Source organism: Eupeodes corollae, chromosome 1 (assembly GCF_945859685.1).
Source record: "Eupeodes corollae chromosome 1, idEupCoro1.1, whole genome shotgun sequence".
NCBI lineage: Eukaryota > Metazoa > Arthropoda > Insecta > Diptera > Syrphidae > Eupeodes > Eupeodes corollae.
The window spans coordinates 105,091,098-105,114,243 of NC_079147.1; the positions used below are offsets into that span (position 1 = coordinate 105,091,098).

Sequence of the window (23,146 nt, forward strand, 5' to 3'; positions counted from 1 at the left end):
TATGATGATTTTGAAGAGAACAAAATTTCTCTTTTGGAAACAATTTAAAGCATCAAGATACTATACCTTGTTTCTAAAAAATCTCATTAGTTATGAGTCTTTATTTGAATCGACATATATAAAGTTTCAAAAAAAGCATAAATTCTAAATTTTAATAGTTTTCGAAAATACATTTTGGACTTAATTTTAAGTGCTGATTTCGAATACAAACTCTAATTTTAACTATTTGCTCAAGTTTTAATTTATATTTATTAATGGGTTGGCTACGAAATCCCGCATCACCAAATCCCGCGTAACGAAATCCTGCAAAACGAAATCCCGCAAAACGAAATCCTGCAGAACAGAATCCCCCATAACAAAATACCGCGTAACGAAATCCCGCCGTTTCGCTCCCTTTTCAAATTATTTCGACACCGCTGTTTTCATATGAAAGGAGACACTCTTCGATGAGAATCATGGATACTTAACCAAGAATATTTTTGGAAATTCTTCAGTAGACTGCGGGATTCATGCAACGGTGGTTGGGAATGAATGCTCCTGAACAGGTAGGTATGGAGTGAGGGATTTATGGTAAGTAAAGCACTGCTTGGAATGTTCTTAGCATTCAGGAATAGCAAGATTCCTTGGATGCGTAAAGGACATTTTTAGCATGCTTAGGGGATGGGTCAAGGACGCTTAAAATGGCGTTTTAGAGTTCCGTGGGATGGAATTCTCTATTTCGCTTGGATATCATTTTAAGCGTTTTGTGGCGATTGTGTTTCGGGTTGAGAACGCTTAAAATGGTGTTTAAGCGTTCCGTGGGATGGAATTCTGTTTTTCGCTTCAATATCATTTTAAGCGTTTTGTGGCGATCAACAACTATATCAACAACTTTTTTTTAATAAAAGCACCTTTGGGTGGCCCGCTTCGGGGTATCCTAAGATTTAAACTACACTTTTCGGGATTCGCACCCGCTCACGCAACTACGTTGCTCCGCTTAGGGTATGTAAAGTCGCCAGGCAGGCACCTATATCAACAACTTTTTTTTAATAAAAGCACCTGTGGGTGGCCCGCTTCGCGGGATCTCAGGATTTAAACTCCACTTTTCGGGGTTCGCACCCGCTCACGCAACTACGTTGCTCCGCTTAGGGTATGTAAAGTCGCCTATATCAACAACTTTTTTTTAATAAAAGCACCTGTGGGTGGCCCGCTTCGAGGGATCTCAGGATTTAAACTCCACTTTTCGGGATTCGCACCCGCTCACGCAACTCCGTTGCTCCGCTTAGGATATGTAAAGTCGCCAGGCAGGCGCCTATGTCAACAACTTTTTTAGACACAAGTAATTGACTGTAATCCTGTATGATTGCTTTCGCAAAATTTCCTATCTCACTCTCAATTATGAGAATCAACAAGTACGAAGGAGGCGTATCCAAACCCAATTGAAAAAACTGTCATGCATCATTTAAAAAGAGTATAACAGTAGTACTCATTTCGCATTATTTTCAGTTCTTCTTAGAACTCCGTGAGGGCGTGAGGTGAACACCTCACGTAGAGATATGAACTTGAAGTTCAACCAGCACTCTATTTAGAGTGGCGACAGCGCTCGAAGTGCTTTTTCTCGTTTTGGTTGATTCGATATGTGAATCTCCCTTTACGCTTTAAAAAGCATTTTAAGCGTGTTGAGTTCGCTGCCCATTAATAAGCGTTTATGAAATAATATAAATATTTCAACGGAATATTGAAGAGAAGAAATATAAATTTGAAAAACCATCACGGATTTTAGTGAAAAATAAAACTACTTTATAGATTTAGATAGCCTTAAAAAGCGCTGTACGAGGTGTGTTCAAAAATTACAACGCATTTTTAAATTTCGCGAGTCTGGAAAGTCCGAAGGTCAAAATTAGTTCTGTATTGTGTTGGTATACATGTCCCTAAAGTATGATGCAATTTTCAGCTATATTCACTGTTTACTTTGTCTGTTGTAGTTGCTAAGGTTCGACGTGTTTTTATGAGCTCGGCGATTTTTGCTTGTTTAAACAATGTTTGACCAAAAAAACAATCGCATAAACATCGCTCTGGAGCTGTTAAATGACGTCAACGACGTTCCAAGTTTCATAACTGGTGATGAAACATGGGTGAACGATTATGATATCGAATTTTAAGCACAATCATCCACCTGGAAGCATCCAATGTCACCAACGAAAAAAAACGTCAAGTTCGATTAAATATGAAGGTATTTCTTACTGCTTTCTTCGATTATAATGGCATAGTGCATCAAGAGATCTTACCACAAAGTCGTGCGGTTAGTAAGGAGTATTACTTTGAAGTTGTGCGACGTTTGCGGAATCAATCCGAAAAAAAGCTCAGATTTATAGAAAAACAATTCATGGCTTTTGCACCACGATAACGCAAAAGTCGTTGCTTGTTCGTAATTTGTTGGCCAAAAACAATACCGTAGTCATGCTCCAAGAGTGCTTGGGAGATTGGAAAAAAACGCTGGCATAAGTGGATTATATCTGGGGGGAATATTTGGAAGGGAACCACATTGATGTAGAGGAATAAATACATATTAAAACAAAAAAAAAAAAACGAAAATTCCGGGTGCTTTTTGAACACACCTTGTATACGTGCTTTTTTCGAATTTAAAAAGGGATATCTCAAAAACCTGAGTAATACAGGGTCGGGCAAAAAGATCTCCTATATTTTAAAAGTGAACGCCGTGAAGTGTGTGCTGTGGCTTAATCGTGTTGGAACCAGACTTCCTTGTGGTTCCTAGTGAACTGATTTAAGTTTGGTTGGAGGAAGGTCTCAATCATGTGATAGTAGCGATCCGAATTAACTGTAACTTTTTGCCCATTTTCTTGGAAAAAATACGCAAATACGGATATATTCCTCCACGACAAATGAGCCATTATGATTATTAAAAACGGGACGTAGACCTCTGTCTATCTATACCCGAAATACCGTTAAGGAATTTTGTAAAATATTAACAATTATAATAAACATATACAGTGTTGGCCAATATAAAAGCAACGTCAATTGGCTCGATTAATAAATAACTTTTTAAAACAAATTAAAGTTCAATTATTGTATATTTTTGTTATTTTTTTTTAATTTTAACAAATGTTTTCAGTTTCTAATGGAAAATAAAATATAGTTGTTTTTGTAATAGTTTAATAAATATTGCACAATTAATGCAATATTAAGCTGGTGAAAACAAAACAACTTTCAAAAAAATATATACATTTTTTAGTCTTACTAATATTTGGTAGCAAAGCTTCAATCACTTCAGCACATCTTCGATTCATGGCGTCGATTAAATTGCTTATTATGCTGTTTCGGAATTTGGGATACTTTCCTGAGTCAATTTAATTTGGTCAAACAGATGATTTCATTTTTATTTTTTTAATTTTTAATTTTATTTGTCCTTACAATTCGTCGATCTACAATTTCCTATAGATTTTCTTTAGGGTTGAGATCTGGGGACTGTGCTGGCCATTGTAACACATCAATCTAGTTCTCTTGAAACCAAGTCTATTGGACGTGTGGTTTGGATCGTGGTCCATTTTAGAGGCAACTGATCCTCTCCCTGTGGCAGCATTAGATATTGGTGAATCTGTCCTAGTCCATGCTTTAAAAAACATCCCCACTCCATTACGTTACTTAATCGGTATTTTAAAGTAGCTTTGTTGCTACGTGGATTAAGTGCCTCTTTGGCTGACCATCAGAATCCGAACCCGAAATTGAATTTGGACTCGTCCAAAAAGAGTAGGTTCCTTAATTTTCTAACGTTTTATTTGATGTGGTTAATACGCCAGTTTATTTTTGGTGGAAATAAAAGGCTTTTTTAAAACTTTGAAAGATTTAAGGCCACCATCAACAGCTCGTCTCTTAATTGTTCTCTCGCTTACGTTCAGGTCGAGTTGGGTTCGAATTTTTTTGACATTATTATTACAGAATCCTATCGTTTTGTTGTTTTTCTTGCATGGTTTGTTTAAGTTATTAATTTTTGAAAAACATAAAGATGGAGGTTTTTTGCAATTGTTTTGGCCAACACTGTTATTGTCCACAAAATCTAGGAAAAATTACAAGATAATTTTTTTTTAGCTTAAAGACGGGATCAGGTTTTACTTCAACTTACTAATATTTTTGGCAAAGAGGATTTTTAAGTTACCATAATAATTGACATAAATACCATCACATTTTTTTTTAAAAAAGTTATTACATAAAAATAAACAAAATTTACATTTTTGTGCATTAAAAGTTTTAAAATTTTGTATAATAATGAATTTTGTATATTTTGAGTTTAGACAAAAAAAAACATAATTAAATTTGTATATTTTAATTTGTAAGAATCATTTTTGTTTTTTTTTAAATATTTATCATTTAAAACTCTTGTTTTTTAAATTCTTTTCTTTACAATCTTACCTCCTTGTTCGTCCAGCATAACGATGCTTCTCATTCCAACTTCCGTACTCTAAACAAAAACATCACAAATTTCTTAGCATTTTGTTTGTTATTTTAATAATTTTTTTTTGTGGTTGTTTGTTTTGTTTTTGTGGATTTTTAGAAATTACATGTTGCTGTTTTTTTTTTATTATTTATATATTTTATTATAGCTTATAGCTTTTTTGATTGAAATGTTAATCCTTACTCACTCACAATAAATCAATATCTCTCTAAGCCTATTTGCAGCTGTAGCATTTTCTTTTTATTTATTAGTTTTTTTTTTATTAGATTTATTAAAAAAACTTAAAATATTTTTATTTTTTAATATATATAAAATCAAAACAAAAAAGTTATCGGTTAGTTTCGAAATTTAAAAGAAACAAAACAGAAAACTATCGCCACACATTTTACTCCAAAAAAAGATGCGAGTTAAAATGTTAAAAGTTACATAGAAGCTTAAAACCGTGTAAGGAGCCCTAAGAGGGGTGATTTGCGTGATGTTTTTTTTTAATTTATAAAGAAAAACTTATTTTATTAGTCGCATTGTTATTAAAGAAAATATTTTTTTCTTTTGATTAGAAAATAAAGCGTAACTCTTTTTTATTTTTAAAAAACGCAGATTTCTTACCGCCTTGAATATTAATTTGATTCAAAGTTTTGGCACCTGTTTCCTCGCTCTAAAAGATATATTCGGGAATTTCTTTTATTTTTTAATAAAAATTATAAACAAATAAAAATACTAAAAAATTATATAAACAAAATATTGTAAGAAAGAGAAAGATATACATATTAATTGTTCTTCAATTTGAAGATACACAAAAAAGTAAAACAATAATCATAATTTCTCAGTCTGTATATAATATAGTATTTTTATTTTTCTTTAAATTGATTTTAACGAAACAAAGCGTGCATAACAAGGCTTAAATTTTGAACAAAATACGTGTAGCTTAAAAAGGTTTAAATAAGAAAACAAACTAAATTTATATAATATTTTTTTTTCTTTTTTTCAAACTACCAAAAATATCAAAAGGTGCACTGATAAACTATTGCCTCAAGCAGAAGCTTTTATAACTAAACAAAATATTTTAAAGTAAATAAATTAAACTTTGGATTTTTAAAATATTTATAAAAATTAAAAAAGTAAAATATAAGATGAAAATAATTAAATTGAGTAAAAAGTATATGCATATAGAAAAATTTGAATAATAAGTGGTCTAGTGGAACGAGTAATTTTTATTTTTAAATTTTCAATAGAAGTGAATAAGAGTGGAATATAAAACGTTTTGCTATAAAATGTTATGTGGCAGGATGTGGTCATGAGGGGAATTTTTTTAATTTTTAATTAATCAATGGCAGTACTGTTTTTTTTTTTTTGAAAATGCTGCAAATGTAAAATTAAAAAGAAAAACACCAAAAATTAAGAGATTACATAATTTAAAGAATTTTATGGGATTTAAAAAAATGATACATAGTTTTTAGACAACACTGTAATTTGTATACCAATGCACATCGGTTTTGAATGTCTGCACATTAAGCCTGGTAAACCATTCCACATTCGTGTAGTGCAGCTAAAGAAAGAATCTCTGTACTTGACATTACGTCCAAAATTGGGCTCAAGGGTAAACTGATGGCAGTACGGGAATGTCGGTTGAATTCTTTAAGAGGAGGAATGTAATTGGCTAGCAAATGTTCCGGTAAGGGAACGATTTCCTATAATTTTTAGAGCTTTTTTTAAATTCTATCGAGAAGACTCAAGTACGCTATTGGGGCACCAGCCCAAATATGAGTATTATACTAGAGTATAAACAAGAACTGAGAATAGCTCAATTGAAGAAGAATCCTCGGAGGCATCTAGGATAAGGAAGATTCTCTCGACAAATCCAACCATGCCTAGTTGTCTTAAAAACTCGGATGATACATGGACTAACTCTTGCGAAGAAACGCTAAACCTGCTTCTAGACACCCACAAAAAAAATCACAAGGTCCAGATTAAATCGTACCAGCTGAGCTACTACTTACCATTGACATAATTTTGGCCATCATTGAGATGATCTTCAAAAGTTATCTAGATCGGGTCTATATACTTTAGCGATGGAGAGAAGTAAAGGTAATTTTTATTCCCAAGGCGGGCAAATGCTCTTATGTCAACCCTTAAGATCTAAGACCTATTAGCCTATCATCATTCATTCTCAAAACTCTGGAACGATTGATTGTTATCCATGTAATAGCATTGATATGAGACTGTCGATGTCTCAGCATGCTTACTATAAAGGGAGATCAATCAAAACAGCCTTACACAATCTGGTAAGAAGTATCGGATACTCCCTTGAGCAAAAGGAATATACTATGGTGGTTGACACATCCGCGATCACTTCTGCTATGACGGCCCTAAACGTCGAATACTCACTCTGTGAGTTGATTAATCTAATGCTAAAAAGCAGGATCATCAACTTTTAGATGGGGGATTTTTGTACGAAAAGGTCTGTCGGTAGAGTTACTCCACAAAGTGGTGGTCTATCCCCTCTCCTGTGGAACATAGTGGTTAACGAACTACTAATATCCCTTGAGAGGGAAGGCTACAGAGTGGTTGCGTATGCCGATGACTGCACTGGAGAAAGTCACATACTACGACAAACTCAGCAGAGTCCAACGCATTGCATGTCTCTTCATAAGCGGGGCATTAAGAACCACATCCTCAGCAGCGTTAGACACTCTCCTCCAACTGACACCTCTCGACATCTTCAGCAAACAAGTGGCAGCGAGTACAGTGATAAGACTTCATCTCAATGGACCAACAACAATGTGGTGCACTCCACCATTTTGAACCTCTTTGGTTCTATACCAAAGTACATAGACTACACTATTCCTAACCCCCTATTTGGAAAAACCTCCAGGTTTCTATTCCATCCAGAGATTAATGGGAAGACAAAAAACTCCTGGATAACAAAAGCATTCATTTTTGTACAGATGGGTTCAAGACAAATGAGGAAGTGGTGTTTACTCAGAAAAGCTTAATCTAAGCATCTCATTCCACCTCACTAATCATTGTAGCGTCATCCAAGCGGTAATTTTAGCGATCAAAGAGGTTATCTCCTAGCCTGATATCCGCATCTTCACTGACAGTCAGGCTGCTTTAAATCTCTTGACGGGGTCTCAACCAAATCTCAAACGGCCCTCGATTGTTGATCGTCTCTCATGGAGATGGCGCAGCAATTCAACATTCACCTGTGTATGGTGCCGTCACGGGATTTTTTAGAGCCGATGAGCTTGCTAAAAATGGAACCGTCATGCTTATTTCACCTGAAAGGGAGGAGATAGGTATACCGGTAGCTACATGTAAAATAAACACCTTTTGCGATAACAAACTCTAGCTGGCACAATTTACCAACATGCGCAGCCATAAAACTTATATGGCCTTCACTGGACCTAAAGTGCTCTAAGGACTTGTTATCTCAAAGCAGACTTCATATTAGCTCCCTAATAGGTGTCCTTACAGGACACTGTCTTATAGGCACGCAATACGGCTTGGTGTAGCCTCAAATGACGTCTGCAGAAGCTCAATGGACGAGGAAGAAGAGGAAACAATCTCTCACCTCCTCTGCACTTGCCCTGCTCTTTCACTAAGACGGAAACTTCATCTGAGAGAATACTCTTTTGATAATCCCAGTGAACTAGCTAAAAAGGATATCAAATATCACCTTCGCTTTATAAAAAACTCAAAATGGTTCGACTTGTGGGAAGTAATTCTCTAGATTTATGTGGTATCACAATGGGCCTTCTCTTTTGGCCTAAGTGTGTGTATTCTGAATCCACTTAAACCTAACCTAATCTACTGGAGTTTTAGACGAATAAAAGCTGCTTTGTAAATTATAGCCACATCAGAAGGGGAAAAAGCTGCTTGCATCGTCTTCGAAAACGTAAACCATTAGCAGAAGTTTTGGCGATGTTGAATATGTGATCCTGATCACTCTTCGATGCAAGTACCACCCATAAATAGTGGCATTGGGGGAGGGTTACGCTTTTGAGACAGTAGACAGGATTAATTTCGATGCCGTTGATAGTCCACATCCAAAGAACAAGGATGAATATGAAAGCTGAGGGTACTGTCATCAACTAAACAATTTAGTGGGTTAGAAGTTTCAGACAAAAGATCATTTATAAAAATAAGGAAGATTGTCGGAGACAAAACGGAGGCCTAGGGCATACCAGCATTTATTTTGTGGATATCAGATTGAATTAAACGGCCCGAAAGGTAATTTCTAACCCAATAAAGTAAAGGTTCATCATTACCAAAAGCACGCATTTTCGATAAGTGAGCTTGATGCCAAACTTTATCGAATGCTTTTGAAATAAGAAGTGCAATAATCTTACGATGTACAGGTTTGCTTGACTGTTCGGTGAGATAAACTAGGGGATCTTTTGCTACGCTAAGCTAAGCTATACTGCCGGTCATTAACAAGCTTTCGTTCTTTAAGATATTTTTTAAGCTGAAAATTGATCAGCGATTCCGTTTCCTTGAAGTGCAATTAGACGATGGTTGATGAGGGCTGGATAAATGCTGTTTTCCATCCACTCGGAAAGAGACCTGTAGAATAAAGCAGATAAAAAAGCTTAGGCAGTGGTTTTGCCAGCGTTGAAGAACGCCTCGTCAAAACAATAGCGGGAATACTAATCGGGCTTGTGAATGTCAAGATCTCTAAGTACTCTAGTAACAAAAGAAGTGTCTTTAGAAACGCGCGTAGGAACTGATGATGACGTAGTGTTGCGCACAATTTTTACAATCGATTGACAATTATAAACTGTTATAGAGTTTGTAGAGACAGAGTCCAGAGATTTTATAGCGGCCTGACTATCTGAGAAAATACGGATATCAGATGTTGATATCACTTTTTCTTTAAGCCAGAACAAGACTTCTTTCATCGCCAAAAATTCCGCCTGGGACACGAGTTGCATACAACTTTAAAATTTTTAATGTTGGGCTGAAAAAATACTCTCTATATTTGACCGTAAGTCTGAAATTGAGCACGAAAATGATTGGCACTCCTGGAAGTAGGACTGTTACAGCAGAATTGATTTGGAGTCAATGATCGTGCTGTTTTCTGGGTAACGCTTTCGCCATAGAGGCATTTTTCAAGAGTAAAGATTCGTACGTAACTACTCGTCGGCAGTTTGGTTCATAGTTTGGTATACAACGACTTAGTTAAGGGCTGAGTGTGAATTTCATTCGTTCGCGGGTGCTGAGGTTAAAGGCAACTGCTTCGACTATGAACACTCTGCCAGGGCCCAGTCGATCTTCAAGGACTCCCGAAAACATTGAAGTAATTGAAGAGCGAGTTTACGTGAAAATCCACGAATTTCAATATGGAAAAGGACAGAATCACTGAGAGCTCCAAGAGCGATTTTTATGAAATTTTACAAAAAGAATTTTAAGTTCCATCCATTCAACATTTCCAAATCGTTCAAGAATTTGTAAGAAATTATGTTGGAGACGTTTTCGTATTGCGAATCTCATTTTTGTGGAGCGATTAGGATGATTTTCATTTAAACGGAGACGTTAATAAACAAAACTGCCATTACTGGGCTCCTCCAAGAACCCATAGCCCTCGACTGAAACACCAAAAGCCATTGCATTGCTTCAGGGAAACTTTTTGGTGCGCTTTATCCACGAACAATTTGACCATTTTTTTTTTTTGAAGAATGATTGGGGGCAGGTTACAGATGTCAATAGTGACAATTAGGGACGCACAATGGTTTTCTTTTTAACGAACCTGCAAGTTCATCACACACGTGGTTCCAAAAACCGTGGCTATTCGATGAATTTGCTTCCGAAATCTTTCTCTCAAAAATTTATCTGTCTATTTGGGTACATCTCGTGAGATAACCTAAATAGATTTTTTATGGGGCCATCTCAAATAGAGAGTTTACAGCAACAATCTCCGAACTCTAGATCTTAAGGGATTTTGGTAGCAAAACCAAAGAATCTGAACTAAATAACTTTAAGAAAAAGGTTAATTTTATGAATTTTACTGTTGTCAGATATTTTCTAAACTGGAACTTCTCAACACTTGTGTTGCCAAAAACCATAAACAATAATTTTTTAATATAATTACAAAAGTATAAGTATCACTTTTAAATAAAACTTTTTTTTTTTATTTTATCAAACAAAAATATAACACAATAAAGTCGAGTCGAGATAAAGAGGACATAGAAAAATGAAAATACAAACAAAACATAATAAAATTATAAAAAAAAATGAATTAAAATGAAAAACAAAAATTTTAACTATGAGTTTAAGTTTTGTAATTTTTTTTAATGTGTCCAGAGTGACTCACCTCCCTGATCATCAAGGGCTACCAGGGTGCGAATCCCGGCTTCCTTGCTCTGTGATGCGGCACAACGAATAATTAGTAAAAGTGTGTCATTTTGTGTATATAAAAAGTTTTACAAATAAAAAGTTAAAAATACAAATGTATAGAGTATAGTTTTTTAATTTCGCTTAATATTTTTTTTATTTTGTTTCAAAAGTTTAAAAATTATGTGAAAAAAGTGTTATTTTGCAATCAATTAACTTTTTTACATATTTTTTTGTTTTTGTATATTTTAAAAAAAAGGTATATATAATATTTTTAATTTTTAGTAATGGGGCATTGATAACGTGAAATATAAATGTATATAAAATTTTGTATAATAAAATGTTTAAATGTTTTATTTCTTTTTTGATTTTAATTTAGTTTTTAAAGTATATATATATTTAAGTTGTTAGAATTTTAGAATTTTCTGTTTAAAAATATTGTCGTTTGTCGTAAGGAATTTAATTTTTACCTAAAAGTATATGAATGGATAAAATATATATATATAGAGATATATCACATATTTTAATGTTGTTTGTTTTTTTTTATTTTTTTAAATATATATCAAGTTTTATAACTGCTGCAACTGTTAGAAGGCGATTTTATTGTTTTTGTATTCTGCTTGGCATTAACGAAAATACAAAACGAAATTAATTAAATTAAAATTGAAAATAAAAAATACAACTAAAATAAAATAATATATTGTTAAATATTTTTTTATCTTGATTTGATGTTGGTTTGTTGAGTATATTTTTCAATATTTTAGAGATCATATTTTAAATTTCTGCTGCACGTTTTATTTGTTATTGGTTTTTGTAGTCGACAATTGTTATTATTGTTGTCATATTGTAGATATATATTGTTGGAATTTTTATTCATATTAATTTCTTTAGCGTTTCAAAAATCAACAACTAAATTTTTCAAAAAAAAAAAAAAAAAACAATAAATCACAAACAAACATCAAAGGAAACATTGAAAATTAAAAAATATTAACAACAAAGTAAATATATACGAAAAATGCAGTGGATCAGTGTTTTGTTTGTAGCACCACAAAGAAATACGGTAAAATATATATGAAAAAAATATAAAAAATATAAACAATTTTATATAAATATACACCAATTACAATTTTTTGTCGTTTTATTGATAAGTTATAATCTGTGGTTAGATGTTCTGTACATTCTTTAAAAATTATATATTTAGATTGTTTTGAACATTTTATCTTGTAGTAAGAACCTTCATAAAATGTGTTTGTTTATAAACTAAAAAAATTGTCAAAAAAGAATAAATTGGGTTTTAAGAAAATTGACATCATTTCAAGACATCAGTTTGAAAGATAAGGCTAAGGACTATGAAAAATATGTAATAAGCATGCATTTAACACCTTAATACTGCAGAACACACTTAAACAACTTTTTAAATACGCAGATAAGATTTATTACTCCTTTTTAGTCCAAAAAAATTAGGCTAAATTTTGGTGTAGCAGAACTTAGGCTAGATTTGTTCTTAGTATTGTACAAAAAGTCTCATCAAATCTCGTATCCGCGTCGTAAGTTATGGACCGCCAAAAGTCACACAAACTGCTTCTTCGTGATTATCTTTGTTTTTATTTATATGTCCCATAGTATTAACACCTTTATCAAAATTCCCAAGCATATAGTTTGATTGTCTTAATCATTTTTTCATACACTCAAATGTTTCAGGACAAAAAGAATGGAACGTTTAACAATTTTCTTTAATTAAATGTTCATGCATAATTCAACTTCAACTCTGCCAAAAGAAGAAACTCTACGCTTTTTTCATCGATATTAAGGCTGCTTTTGATAGCAATGACAGGAATTCTCTTATTTATAAGCTATCGACTCTGGGAATATCTTCGAAGATACTGGCTACTACAAAGTCTCTTTATAAGGATACTACTGCAGCTGTTTGGGATGGTTCGTCTTTGTCAGACTTCTTCCTAACTAAGAAAGGTGTTCGTCAAGGATGTGTGCTAAGCTCTCTTTTTACGTTCTGTTTTGAAATGATCTTCAAGCGGTACTTCCAATCGGTATTGTTTTAGACGATCTTCAAATTAACGCCCTCGGGCGAAGATGACGCAGATCAACAATTCCGCATACCCGACCTCGACGAAGTAAGGATAGCTATGTATATCTAAACTGACTTTAAACAAAGCTGCTGGAGCTAACGGCATCGCTGCTGAACTATTCAAAGCAGCAGGCGATGACTTGGTAGAAAGCATGCACCAACTTATCTGCAAAATATGGTCGGAAGAAAGCATACCCGATGAGCGGAATCGAAGCATAATTTGACCAATACAAAAGAAAGGAGACGCTCTAAGTTGCACCAACTACAGAGGCATCAGTCTCCTTAACATTGCATATAAGATCCTCTCTGCCGTATCATGTGAACGTCTGAAGCCGTTCGTCAAAAACCTAATTGGTCCTTATCAGTGAGGTTTTAGACCAGGAAAATCCACAGTCGATCAAATATTCACACTACAGCAGATCTTGGAAAAAACCCAAGAGCTTCAAATCGATACCCACCATCTCATTATTGATTTTAAAGCCGCTTATGAGAGCATCTATATAGAAGAGCTCTAAAAAGCAATGTCTAGTTTTGGCATCATTGTTCCGTTTGTGCAGAATGACGATGGAGAATGCACGCTGGTTTTTCAAGTTCGGAATAGATCTTACCAAAGCATTTGATGTCAAAAAAGTTTTAGACAAGGCGATGCACTGTCATGCGCAACTTCAACATCGTTCTGGAAAGAATTGTGCAAAACTCAACTGTCAACACTAGAGGCACAATCTTCCAAAGGTCCATCCAATTACTCGGATACGCAGATGATATTGACATAATTGGAAGATCAAAGCGTGTTGTGGAGAGGTTTTAACGGAAGCGAAGAAAATGGGTTTATTGGTCAATGAGGGCAAGCCCAAGCAAACTGTCAAACGTCTCGGACAAAACGTCACCATGGCAGCTATAACTTCGAAGTAGTTAAGGACTTTGTCTACCTAGGTACCGCTATTAACACAGACAACGACACCAGCGCTGAAACCAAACAAAGAATAACTCTTGCAAATCACTGCTTCTTTGGACTTAGTAGGCAATTGAGAAGTAAAGTCCTCTTTCCAGCATCTTAAATCACCATTTATAAGACGCTCATCATCCCGGTTCTCATTAATGGCGCTGAGGCCTGGAACCTGTAAAAAAAAGATGAGAGCGTCTTAGGATTCTTCGAGAAAAAAATTCTTTGGGTGATTTTTGGTCCCGTACGCATAGATGGAGAATGGAGGAGAAGATATGACGACGAACTCTACGAGCTGTACAGCGACACTGAACTAGTTAGCAGAATGAAAGCCCAACGGCTTAGATGGCTAGGTCATGTAGAGCGAATGGACATCAACGCTCCAGCCCGGAAGTTCTTCGAATCAAATCATGAGGGACGGCGCAGTAAAGGAAGACCACGACTCAGGTGGGTGAAGACCTCAACCAACTTGGTGTGCGAAACAGACAGCTAGCTAGGGACCGAGTTGGCTGGATAAACATGTTTGTTGAGGCCCAGGTCCGCCCGGACTCTAGCGCTATCTTAAGTAAGTAAGTAAATATATGCGGACGATATCTTGGCGTAGTGTTCAATTACAACATGTCTTGGAATGAGCATCTATCAAACAGATAGGGATCATCTAAAAACTCCATCAATGCAACGTGGTCGAGACTGCTTCGAGACAACACCGTCCAACACTCAATAAAGTTCAAAATATATTATGTCGCCTCAAAAGCTATTATGTTGTACTGTGCTCAAGTTTAGGGATACCGCAAATACAACCAAGTCGAAAAATTGCAGCGTTTCTTTACGAAAAGATGCTTTTCTGCCCGATAATACGCCAAGCTATGCTCTGCACATTGAAACAGGTTTACCGAAGGGTTTTCTAACGTCCCTCCAGCTACATTTTTCTTTCATAAGATGAAATCTAAATCTTTCTAGTAATAGATTACCCAATATTTCATAGAAATCCATTATAAACAAGAAAATCTTCTGAGTTAAGGAAGGGTTGGATCTTTTTTATGGATGTTCGTTGGACTTTTCTCTGAATCTACTTGAATGGCCCTTAATTAATGGCTTACAAAAACATTGTCGTACTGAAAATGAAAGAAAACCCTGGACATAGTTACAATTTCGCGATAAATATTGCAACTTGGTGAACTCTGGCATACCAACCTACTTTGATAACCCCAACTTACGTGGTATGATTTCCATAATTTTTAAAGCTCGCTGCAGGCTCCTTAATATCAATGAAAGAGTCTTCCTATGAGATACTTATGGAATCTGTACATTGTGTAATATGGATGAATCGGAAAATACCATGCACTTTATTGGATCTTGCTCAGTATTCAAAAGGTACAGAAGAAAATTTCTTGGCAGTGGCATGCTTTCTCATTCTCAACTTCTCAACGTTCTTAATGGATGCTGCTAAGCAAATTTATATTACTTCTTAGAAGCGTCAATGAAATATCGCAACCTTATTATAAATTAATGTTCTAACATATGTAAGTAACTTAATCTTCTTACTAAGCTTATATATTTTTAAATTTCCTTTTTATCCTGTCAGACTCAAAGTTAGTGTCAAAACTAATTTTAAAGCAGCAATACTTATTTTTTGTAAAATCTTTTTGAAAATAAAATCAACTTACGACGCGGATACAAGAAACTTTTTAAACAATGTTATACCAAAAGATATAAACAAATTTTAAGCTTACTATATTCCATTCGGAGTTAAAATCCCTATTTTATTGGATTACTATGCAAAAACTTAATATCGAATATTAATTTGAAGTACACAATTTCGATTTTTTTTAAGTGGCGAAATTAGGTTTGGTTTTGGGATTTTAAAACTCCAGTTGTAGTTTGAAGGTCATCACTCACAATATATTCATTGTTTCGTTGAATCGAGGGAATCGAACCACTTTTTTTAACACCTTAAACAAAAGATCGACAACTTTTCGGTCTTTTAGAAATATTGAAACAATGATTATTGTGAATATTTTTGTAAGAGAGAGAGAGTTATAGACAGTTTATACACCCAAGAAACCAATAAACATAAACAACTTACGAAACAAAGAGAAGTATAGGGTAGGGACTATAGATATACACAAAACATACTTAAAGCAACAATCAATTTAACAAAAACACCAAATGCAAATGATTTGTTTCAAGGCTAATAATTAGACATTAAAAACATATACCTAAATAAACTTAATGTACCTGCTCCATAACTCAACGTCTTTTATACATCTTCAAAAGTACATCAAAATGTTGGGGGCTTGCAGCGACATTGACTTGATGGTTTATTCACTACATAAATTCAATATCACTTAATTGTCTCTGGTAACCAAAAGGTAGAGAGGGTTTAAAAGGCGATATCGGTACACATTGATTTTCAATTCCTGAATATAGCAATCACTGGTAAAAACAGAGTGTGGTAAACAAACATTCCACATTCCCTGTACAGTACGGCCGAAGTTGAGCTCGAGCTGATGAGCATTTCTAGAAGCACGAATATTACAGATGAACTGTTTAAGGATAGGAACGCAGCTGGCTATTTCTATAGAGCATAAACCGTTAAGAAAGGGTGAGACAAGAAGTTTTTCGACGATGTTCACCAATCAATCTAAATGGTATACGTTCAATGCTGTCCAAGAGGCTTTAGAAAGGTGCAGGAGCACCGGCCCAGATATGGGAGTTATACTAAGCTCCTGTAGATAACAGCCATATCAGAAACGCAGACAATCTTCTTGCATCGCCTTAGAAAACCCAAAAACCTCGCGGAATTTTCGGCGACAAAGAGTTGCTGTTCCACAAGAGGTGGTTGGTGACACACATACCGAGAACATCAAGATGATCAGTCTTTTTTATCCATCCGTGGATAATGACAAGGGGGCCAAATTTCGGTTAAACGATGTAAGGTTTCGAAGCGTTAAATTAAACACGTTTTTTATTGAATTCATTGAACAATGAAGTTTATGTCACAATTTAATGAGCTTATCATGTTTTGTCGTTGCAGTCCAAATCCAAAGAAGAGGGATGTGAGTCTGGAAACGAATAAGAAAAGCTAAGAGTACTTTCGTCAGCGAAACAATGTATTTGATTAGAAGTTGTAGACAGGAGATCATTTATACAAATGAGAAAAAGTGTTGGAGATAGAACAGAGCCCTGGGGCACATCAGCTTCTATTTTGTGGTTTTCAAACTTGAAATCATCCAATACTACTTTTATTGAAGGATCCAAAAGGTAATTACTAATCCAATGAAGTAGGGATTCATTGAAACCGAAGCACGCGTTGCAGTCCAAATCCAAAGAAGAGGGATGTGAGTCTGGAAACGAATGAGAAAAGCTAAGAGTACTTTCGTCAGCGAAACAATGTATTTGATTAGAAGTTGCAGACAGGAGATCATTAATACAAATGAGAAAAAGTGTTAGAGATAGAACAGAGCCCTGGGGCACATCAGCTTCTATTTTGTGGTTTTCAAACTTGAACCCATCCAATACTACTTGTATTGAAGGATCCAAAAGGTAATTACTAATCCAATGAAGTAGGGATTCATTGAAACCGAAGCACGCATTTTCGATAAAAGAGCTTGATGTGAAACCCTATCAAATGCTTTTGAAATATCAAGTGTAATAATCGTTCATTTTTGAAAACGATGAAAAGATTACTGTTTGGTGAGCTGAACCGTAAGATCACCAGTGGAGCTAGTGCAGTGAAAGCCTTACTGGCGGACATTTAGAAGATTTCGTTTTCGAGATATTTCTTGAGCTGATAATTAATAATAATTAATCAGCGTTTCCATGACCTTGGAAAGAAGGGACACTAGAGGGTGAGAAAGATTCGGCTTTTTTGACGATGGGCCGGACAAATATTGTTTTTCATAAGCTCGGAACGAGTCCTAATGAAAAACCTAACGCAGTGTTTTTCCAGCGTTGAAGAAGAACTCTTTAGAACAATAGCGGGAATGCCTTCCGGACATGTGGATTCAAGTTTATTAAGGGCTCTAAGGACTCTTGCTACAATACGAGCGAAAAAAGATTGGTCCCATAGAATCACTGACTCGCTCAAGTACAGACGGAGTCATAACACTCACTGAAAGCGTAGAATTAACTGCGAACTGCCTAGCAAAGAGATTAGTGATAAGCTTACTCTGCAGAGCTAACAAATGGTAGTGATATACACAACGAACGTAGAAACCGAGGAGCAGGAAGAATTCCTCATGTTTTTTTTACAAATGAGCCAAAAAAAGGTTTGGCTTTATATCAACGGAAAATTATTTACTTTTTGGTCTCCGTAACATTTTTACAGCTCCCATCGAACCATGCGTCTCCTTGTCTGATGTTCTTAACCCTGTTCGACATAAAAGTTATCATTCCCAGGAAAATCAAACTTGTGATCATATCAGAGCACCGTATACCCCCCGCATACATAAATTGCAACCACTCGGAAGATGATTTCGATATTTTGAATTACATCGTTCGTTCTAAGCAGGAGAAAAAATTGATAGTGATAGGAGATCTGAACGCATGGATAGGAAACAAACAAGGATTCTTCAATGAAAATGGCCATCAGTCCCAATTAACCCAACGAAGAGCTTCGAAAGACACCAAATCTGATCGAAGAGATAGATCACTACTTGATTTTGCTGAGTCATACAATCTAACGACTAAATGGAAGGTCTAAGGGTAATATCAAAGGAGAGTACACATTTATAAGAGGAAATACATGTTCTGTAATAAACTATTGCCTTGTTGCTGGTGATTGGTTTTACGAAACATCTGACTTTAAAATTTATGCAACGATTTTCTCCGATCATACGCCAATCTCTGTAACTTTGAATATGTCCAAAGTGAATCATTCGCTAGATACCAATGAACTCTTATGCCCCAGACTAAAATGGAGAAACAATCGCAAACGTTCGTACCAAACAGCATTGAATTTGCAAATGAGTGCCGATAGAAAATATGCAAGATGTTATTAGCAAAGCAGGGCCGAAAGTTATTAAAAGAACTCATCAACTTCAAGGTAAACAGCAATGGTTTGATAATGATTGTACCCGAGCGACTTTCTTAAGCTATTTAGAAAGTATGATACCTGTTATTTTAAACAAGAGTAAGTCAAACAAAAAGCGACGTTCAAAGAAATCTGTTCGCTTAAAAAAGCTCAATACTACGAAGAAAAAGCACAGATCATAATTGGGAGTAGAAATACTAAAAAGTTTTGGAAAGCTTAGGATTGGTATAAACATACCCACAGCGGATTTAAAAATATATGTCAATCCCTTTTAAATGTAGAGAAGTCAGCTCTACCATTTCAGTATTGCGTCAATTACATCAACGATCGCCAAAAAATGGACCAGCCTTTCACAATTACAGAACTAGGAGCAGTACTAGTTGAAATGAAGGAAGCCAAAACATCTGGAGAAGATCAAATCGATTACGAATTTTATAAGTATTGTTCTGACGATTTTGCCAACTGTCTTTTAAATCAGCTCAATGAATTGTACGAAAACGATTATATCCCTCCATACTTTGAAACAAAAATGTGGTTGAAAACTATTGAGGGATTTCACTACTTAATACAATCCGCAAGATATTTGGAAGTATTTTGTGTAAGCGCTTAACCAATTGGGTTGAGGACCATCAGATACTAAGTGAATTTCAAGCTGGCCAAGGATATTCCACTGTGGATCAAATTTTTTACACTTTTTACTATTGCCGATATCAAACGCACTCCGAGTAAAAAAGTTTATGCTTATTTTATAGACTTTAAATCCGCATTTGACAGTGTTGATAGAGATTCAATATTTTATAAACTATCGGTATTAGGTCTACCATTTAAAATGTGGAAAAGACGAACAAAAATTTAAACAAATTGCTCAGTAAAAGTTTGGGACGGGATTTCGATGTTGGAAAGTTTTTTGACTCCTATGGGAGTCACTACTGTTCTCCCTCTTCCTTGATGGTATAGTTTGTTATTTAAACGGTGGGATTGATATACGAGGCAGTCTAATCAAAGTCTTGATGTATGCTGATAACATTGTGATGTTAGCCAACACTCCCATAAAACTTCAGATGATGATTACCAAATTGGAAGAGTACTGCAAAAGATGGAACCTAACCGTAAATCGTGCATAATCTCAGATAATGGCGTTTGGTAGTGGTAAGGAACTTCGGAGTGGTAATTTTAATTGGAAACTTGATGGGGCTCCTGTAAAAATAGTAGACAACTACAAATACCTTAGCTTGATAATGACGCCACAAAATAGTGTGAAGTTTCATTTAGGAGAAAAACTAAAAAGTTCAAAAAATGCTATCAACTCTACTTGGTTCAGCTGCATGAAAAATAAAAATATTGGTCTACGTGCAAATTACCAGATATTTGAGGCTACTGCTCGATCAATTATGTTGTATGCGGCCCAGGTTTGGGGATACCTTTAATTTGAGGCTGTCGAACAACTGCTTCAATTTTTTCTCAAACGAGTACTACACCTGACCATATCAACGCCCACTTATAAAGGGTGATTTTTTTGAGGTTAGGATTTTCATGCATTAGTATTTGACAGATCACGCGGGATTTCAGACATGGTGTCAAAGAGAAAGATGCTCAGTATGATTTGACATTTCATGTGTTTCGCGCTTTACGTCCGATTTATGGTCTACATAATCGACCAAGTGAGCAAACAATTAATGCGATTGTGACCAAGTTTCGCACTCAGTTTACTTTATTGGACATTAAACCAACCACACGAATGCGTACAGTGCGTACAGAAGAGAATATTGCGTCTGTTTCTGAGAGTGTTGCTGAAGACCGTGAAATGTCGATTCGTCGCCGTTCGCAGCAATTGGGTTTGTTTTCCACATGAAAGATTTTACGCAAAGATCTTGGTGTAAAACCGTATAAAATACAGCTCGTGCAAGAACTGAAGCCGAACGATCTGCCACAACGTCGAATTTTCAGTGAATGCGCCCTAGAAAAGTTGGCAGAAAATCCGCTTTTTTATCGACAAATTTTGTTCAGCGATGAGGCTCATTTCTGGTTGAATGGCTACGTAAATAAGCAAAATTGCCGCATTTGGAGTGAGGAGCAACCAGAAGCCGTTCAAGAACTGCCCATGCATCCCGAAAAATGCACTGTTTGGTGTGGTTTGTACGCTGGTGGAATCATTGGACCGTATTTTTTCAAAGATGCTGTTGGACGCAACGTTACGGTGAATGGCGATCGTTCAATCGTTCAATGCTAACAAACTTTTTGTTGCCAAAAATGGAGGAACTGAACTTGGTTGACATGTGGTTTCAACAAGATGGCGCTACATGCCACACAGCTCGCGATTCTATGGCCATTTGGAGGGAAAACTTCGGAGAACAATTCATCTCAAGGAATGGACCGGTAAGTTGGCCACCAAGATCATGCGATTTGACGCCTTTAGACTATTTTTTGTGGGGCTACGTCAAGTCTAAAGTCTACACAAATAAGCCAGCAACTATTCCGGCCGAAATGCTCGAAAAAGTTACCCAAAATTGGACTTTCCGAATGGACCACCTAAGACGCAGCCGCGGTCAACATTTAAATGAAATTATATTCAAAAATGTCATGGACCAATCTAACGTTTCAAATAAAGAATCGATGAGATTTTGCAAATTTTATGCGTTTTTTTTTTAAAGTTCTCAAGCTCTTAAAAAATCACCGTTTATGTTACATATTGAAACTGGACTTCCATCAATATACATCACAACACTGAAACTATATTTCGAGTACATCCTTTAAGTGCTTAACATGAATGTATCTCGTGTTCCTAAAACAATAGCAACCTGTGCCTTGAAAAAAATCGTCATGTTTTGAAAAGTGGAAGGAATTGGCTGAGAAGACCGGGTGTTCGCTCAATCTAGAAACGTTTAACTTTATTCAAATGAAATCAGAGTTATACAATATTCTTCGGGTTCTGGATGAAAGTATGCACAAATCATTTATCAAAGAAGAACAATCTTCAATATTGAGACTATATTATTCCAAGCTCGGGCACGATCTCAGCAAGATAAGTTATTTCGGAAATAACGAGAGGGTTATTAAAATATCTACCATTTTTAAAACACGAGGAGAGTTACTGCCGTTAAATTTTATACCCCACCGCCCAGATCTCCCAATCCAATGTAGTATGTGTAACCTGAATACTCATCGTTTCTCATCGTCCATTGTTCAAAAGTTGATGAGTTTTTGCTGCACCATTAGAATAGGGCTGGTCCAGTCCTCAGTTAAAAGTGGTACTTTTAGCAACAAAGTTAAGGCAGTTAAATACAGATTTCATGTTCGTCAAATCCATTAACGGAATATGATAACTTTTTAATTAAAGGAAATAATCTCCCAGGAAGGAGGGTTTTTTTTTAACAAATTAACTTTATTTAACAGTATGTATTATTAATAATAATAAGTCCATAAACTTTATTTTAAAATCAGAAAATTTGAAACGATATTTTTAATATAATTATAACGTTCAATAAAACGACAAAAAATTGTTTATATTTTGTTTGTATACATAAAAACATAATAATATAAAATATTACAAAACATCAAAACAAAAATAATATTTAAATATATTATTTATTATTATTTTAGATACACAAATATTATATTGTATAGAAATTAATTTACAGCACACATAGACCCATTGCGAAATATAAATAAAAAATAAAATTAAAATAAAACAACAACAAAATATAAAACTTAAAACAGATCGAAGGACAATTGCCAGGCAACGATATTTTGTCAAAATATATAGAGACATATATATATATGTATAAGTATTAATATTATTAACAAAATAAATACACATTAAATAAAAATACTAAATAAGAGATTTAAGAAAAACAAAAAACAAAATTACACACAAATTTACAATAAAAATTAGTTTGAAAAAACCTAAACGACAAAAATAAATAAATAAATAAATTAAAAAAGTTTACAACATCGAACGGGAGATGCATCAAACACGCAAGGATTATTTTATAATTTATAAATATATCAAGAATATATTTTATTATCATCGTAGATTTATTTTGTAAAAATAAATTAAAGAAATAAAATTTTAAAATTGTTTTTTTTTTTAATTTGATAATTTGATATTGGTATGTTGCAGTTATTCCATTTTTGTTTATTTGAGTGTAGAGTTCTGTTTTGTTGTTGTAGTTGTTTGATTTGATTTGATGCTATCATAGATATTGATTATAATTTTCAAAGGACGAATCAAATGTTGATTATGTATTATTTTGTTGGTTCTGAGTGTCTGTATATTGATCGGTATTTTATCACAATGTTTGA

At 34.7% G+C, this 23,146-nt stretch overlaps 1 protein-coding gene across 7 annotated transcripts in view; it reads right to left on the reverse strand.

Annotated features, from left to right (window-relative positions):
- Nucleotides 1–23,146, reverse strand: part of LOC129939591 (synaptosomal-associated protein 25) — a 147,640-nt gene that overhangs the window by 28,796 nt on the left and 95,698 nt on the right. For 4 of the 7 annotated variants that reach the window (XM_056047663.1, XM_056047658.1, XM_056047664.1 and 1 more), the window contains exon 4: nucleotides 10,761–10,809. In XM_056047663.1, coding sequence (XP_055903638.1) covers nucleotides 10,761–10,809 — 49 coding nt within the window. Of the gene's footprint in view, nucleotides 1–4,407; nucleotides 4,457–5,056; nucleotides 5,106–10,760; nucleotides 10,810–23,146 lie in introns of all 7 variants that reach the window. The other 3 variants (XM_056047659.1, XM_056047662.1, XM_056047660.1) reach the window with 2 other exon arrangements.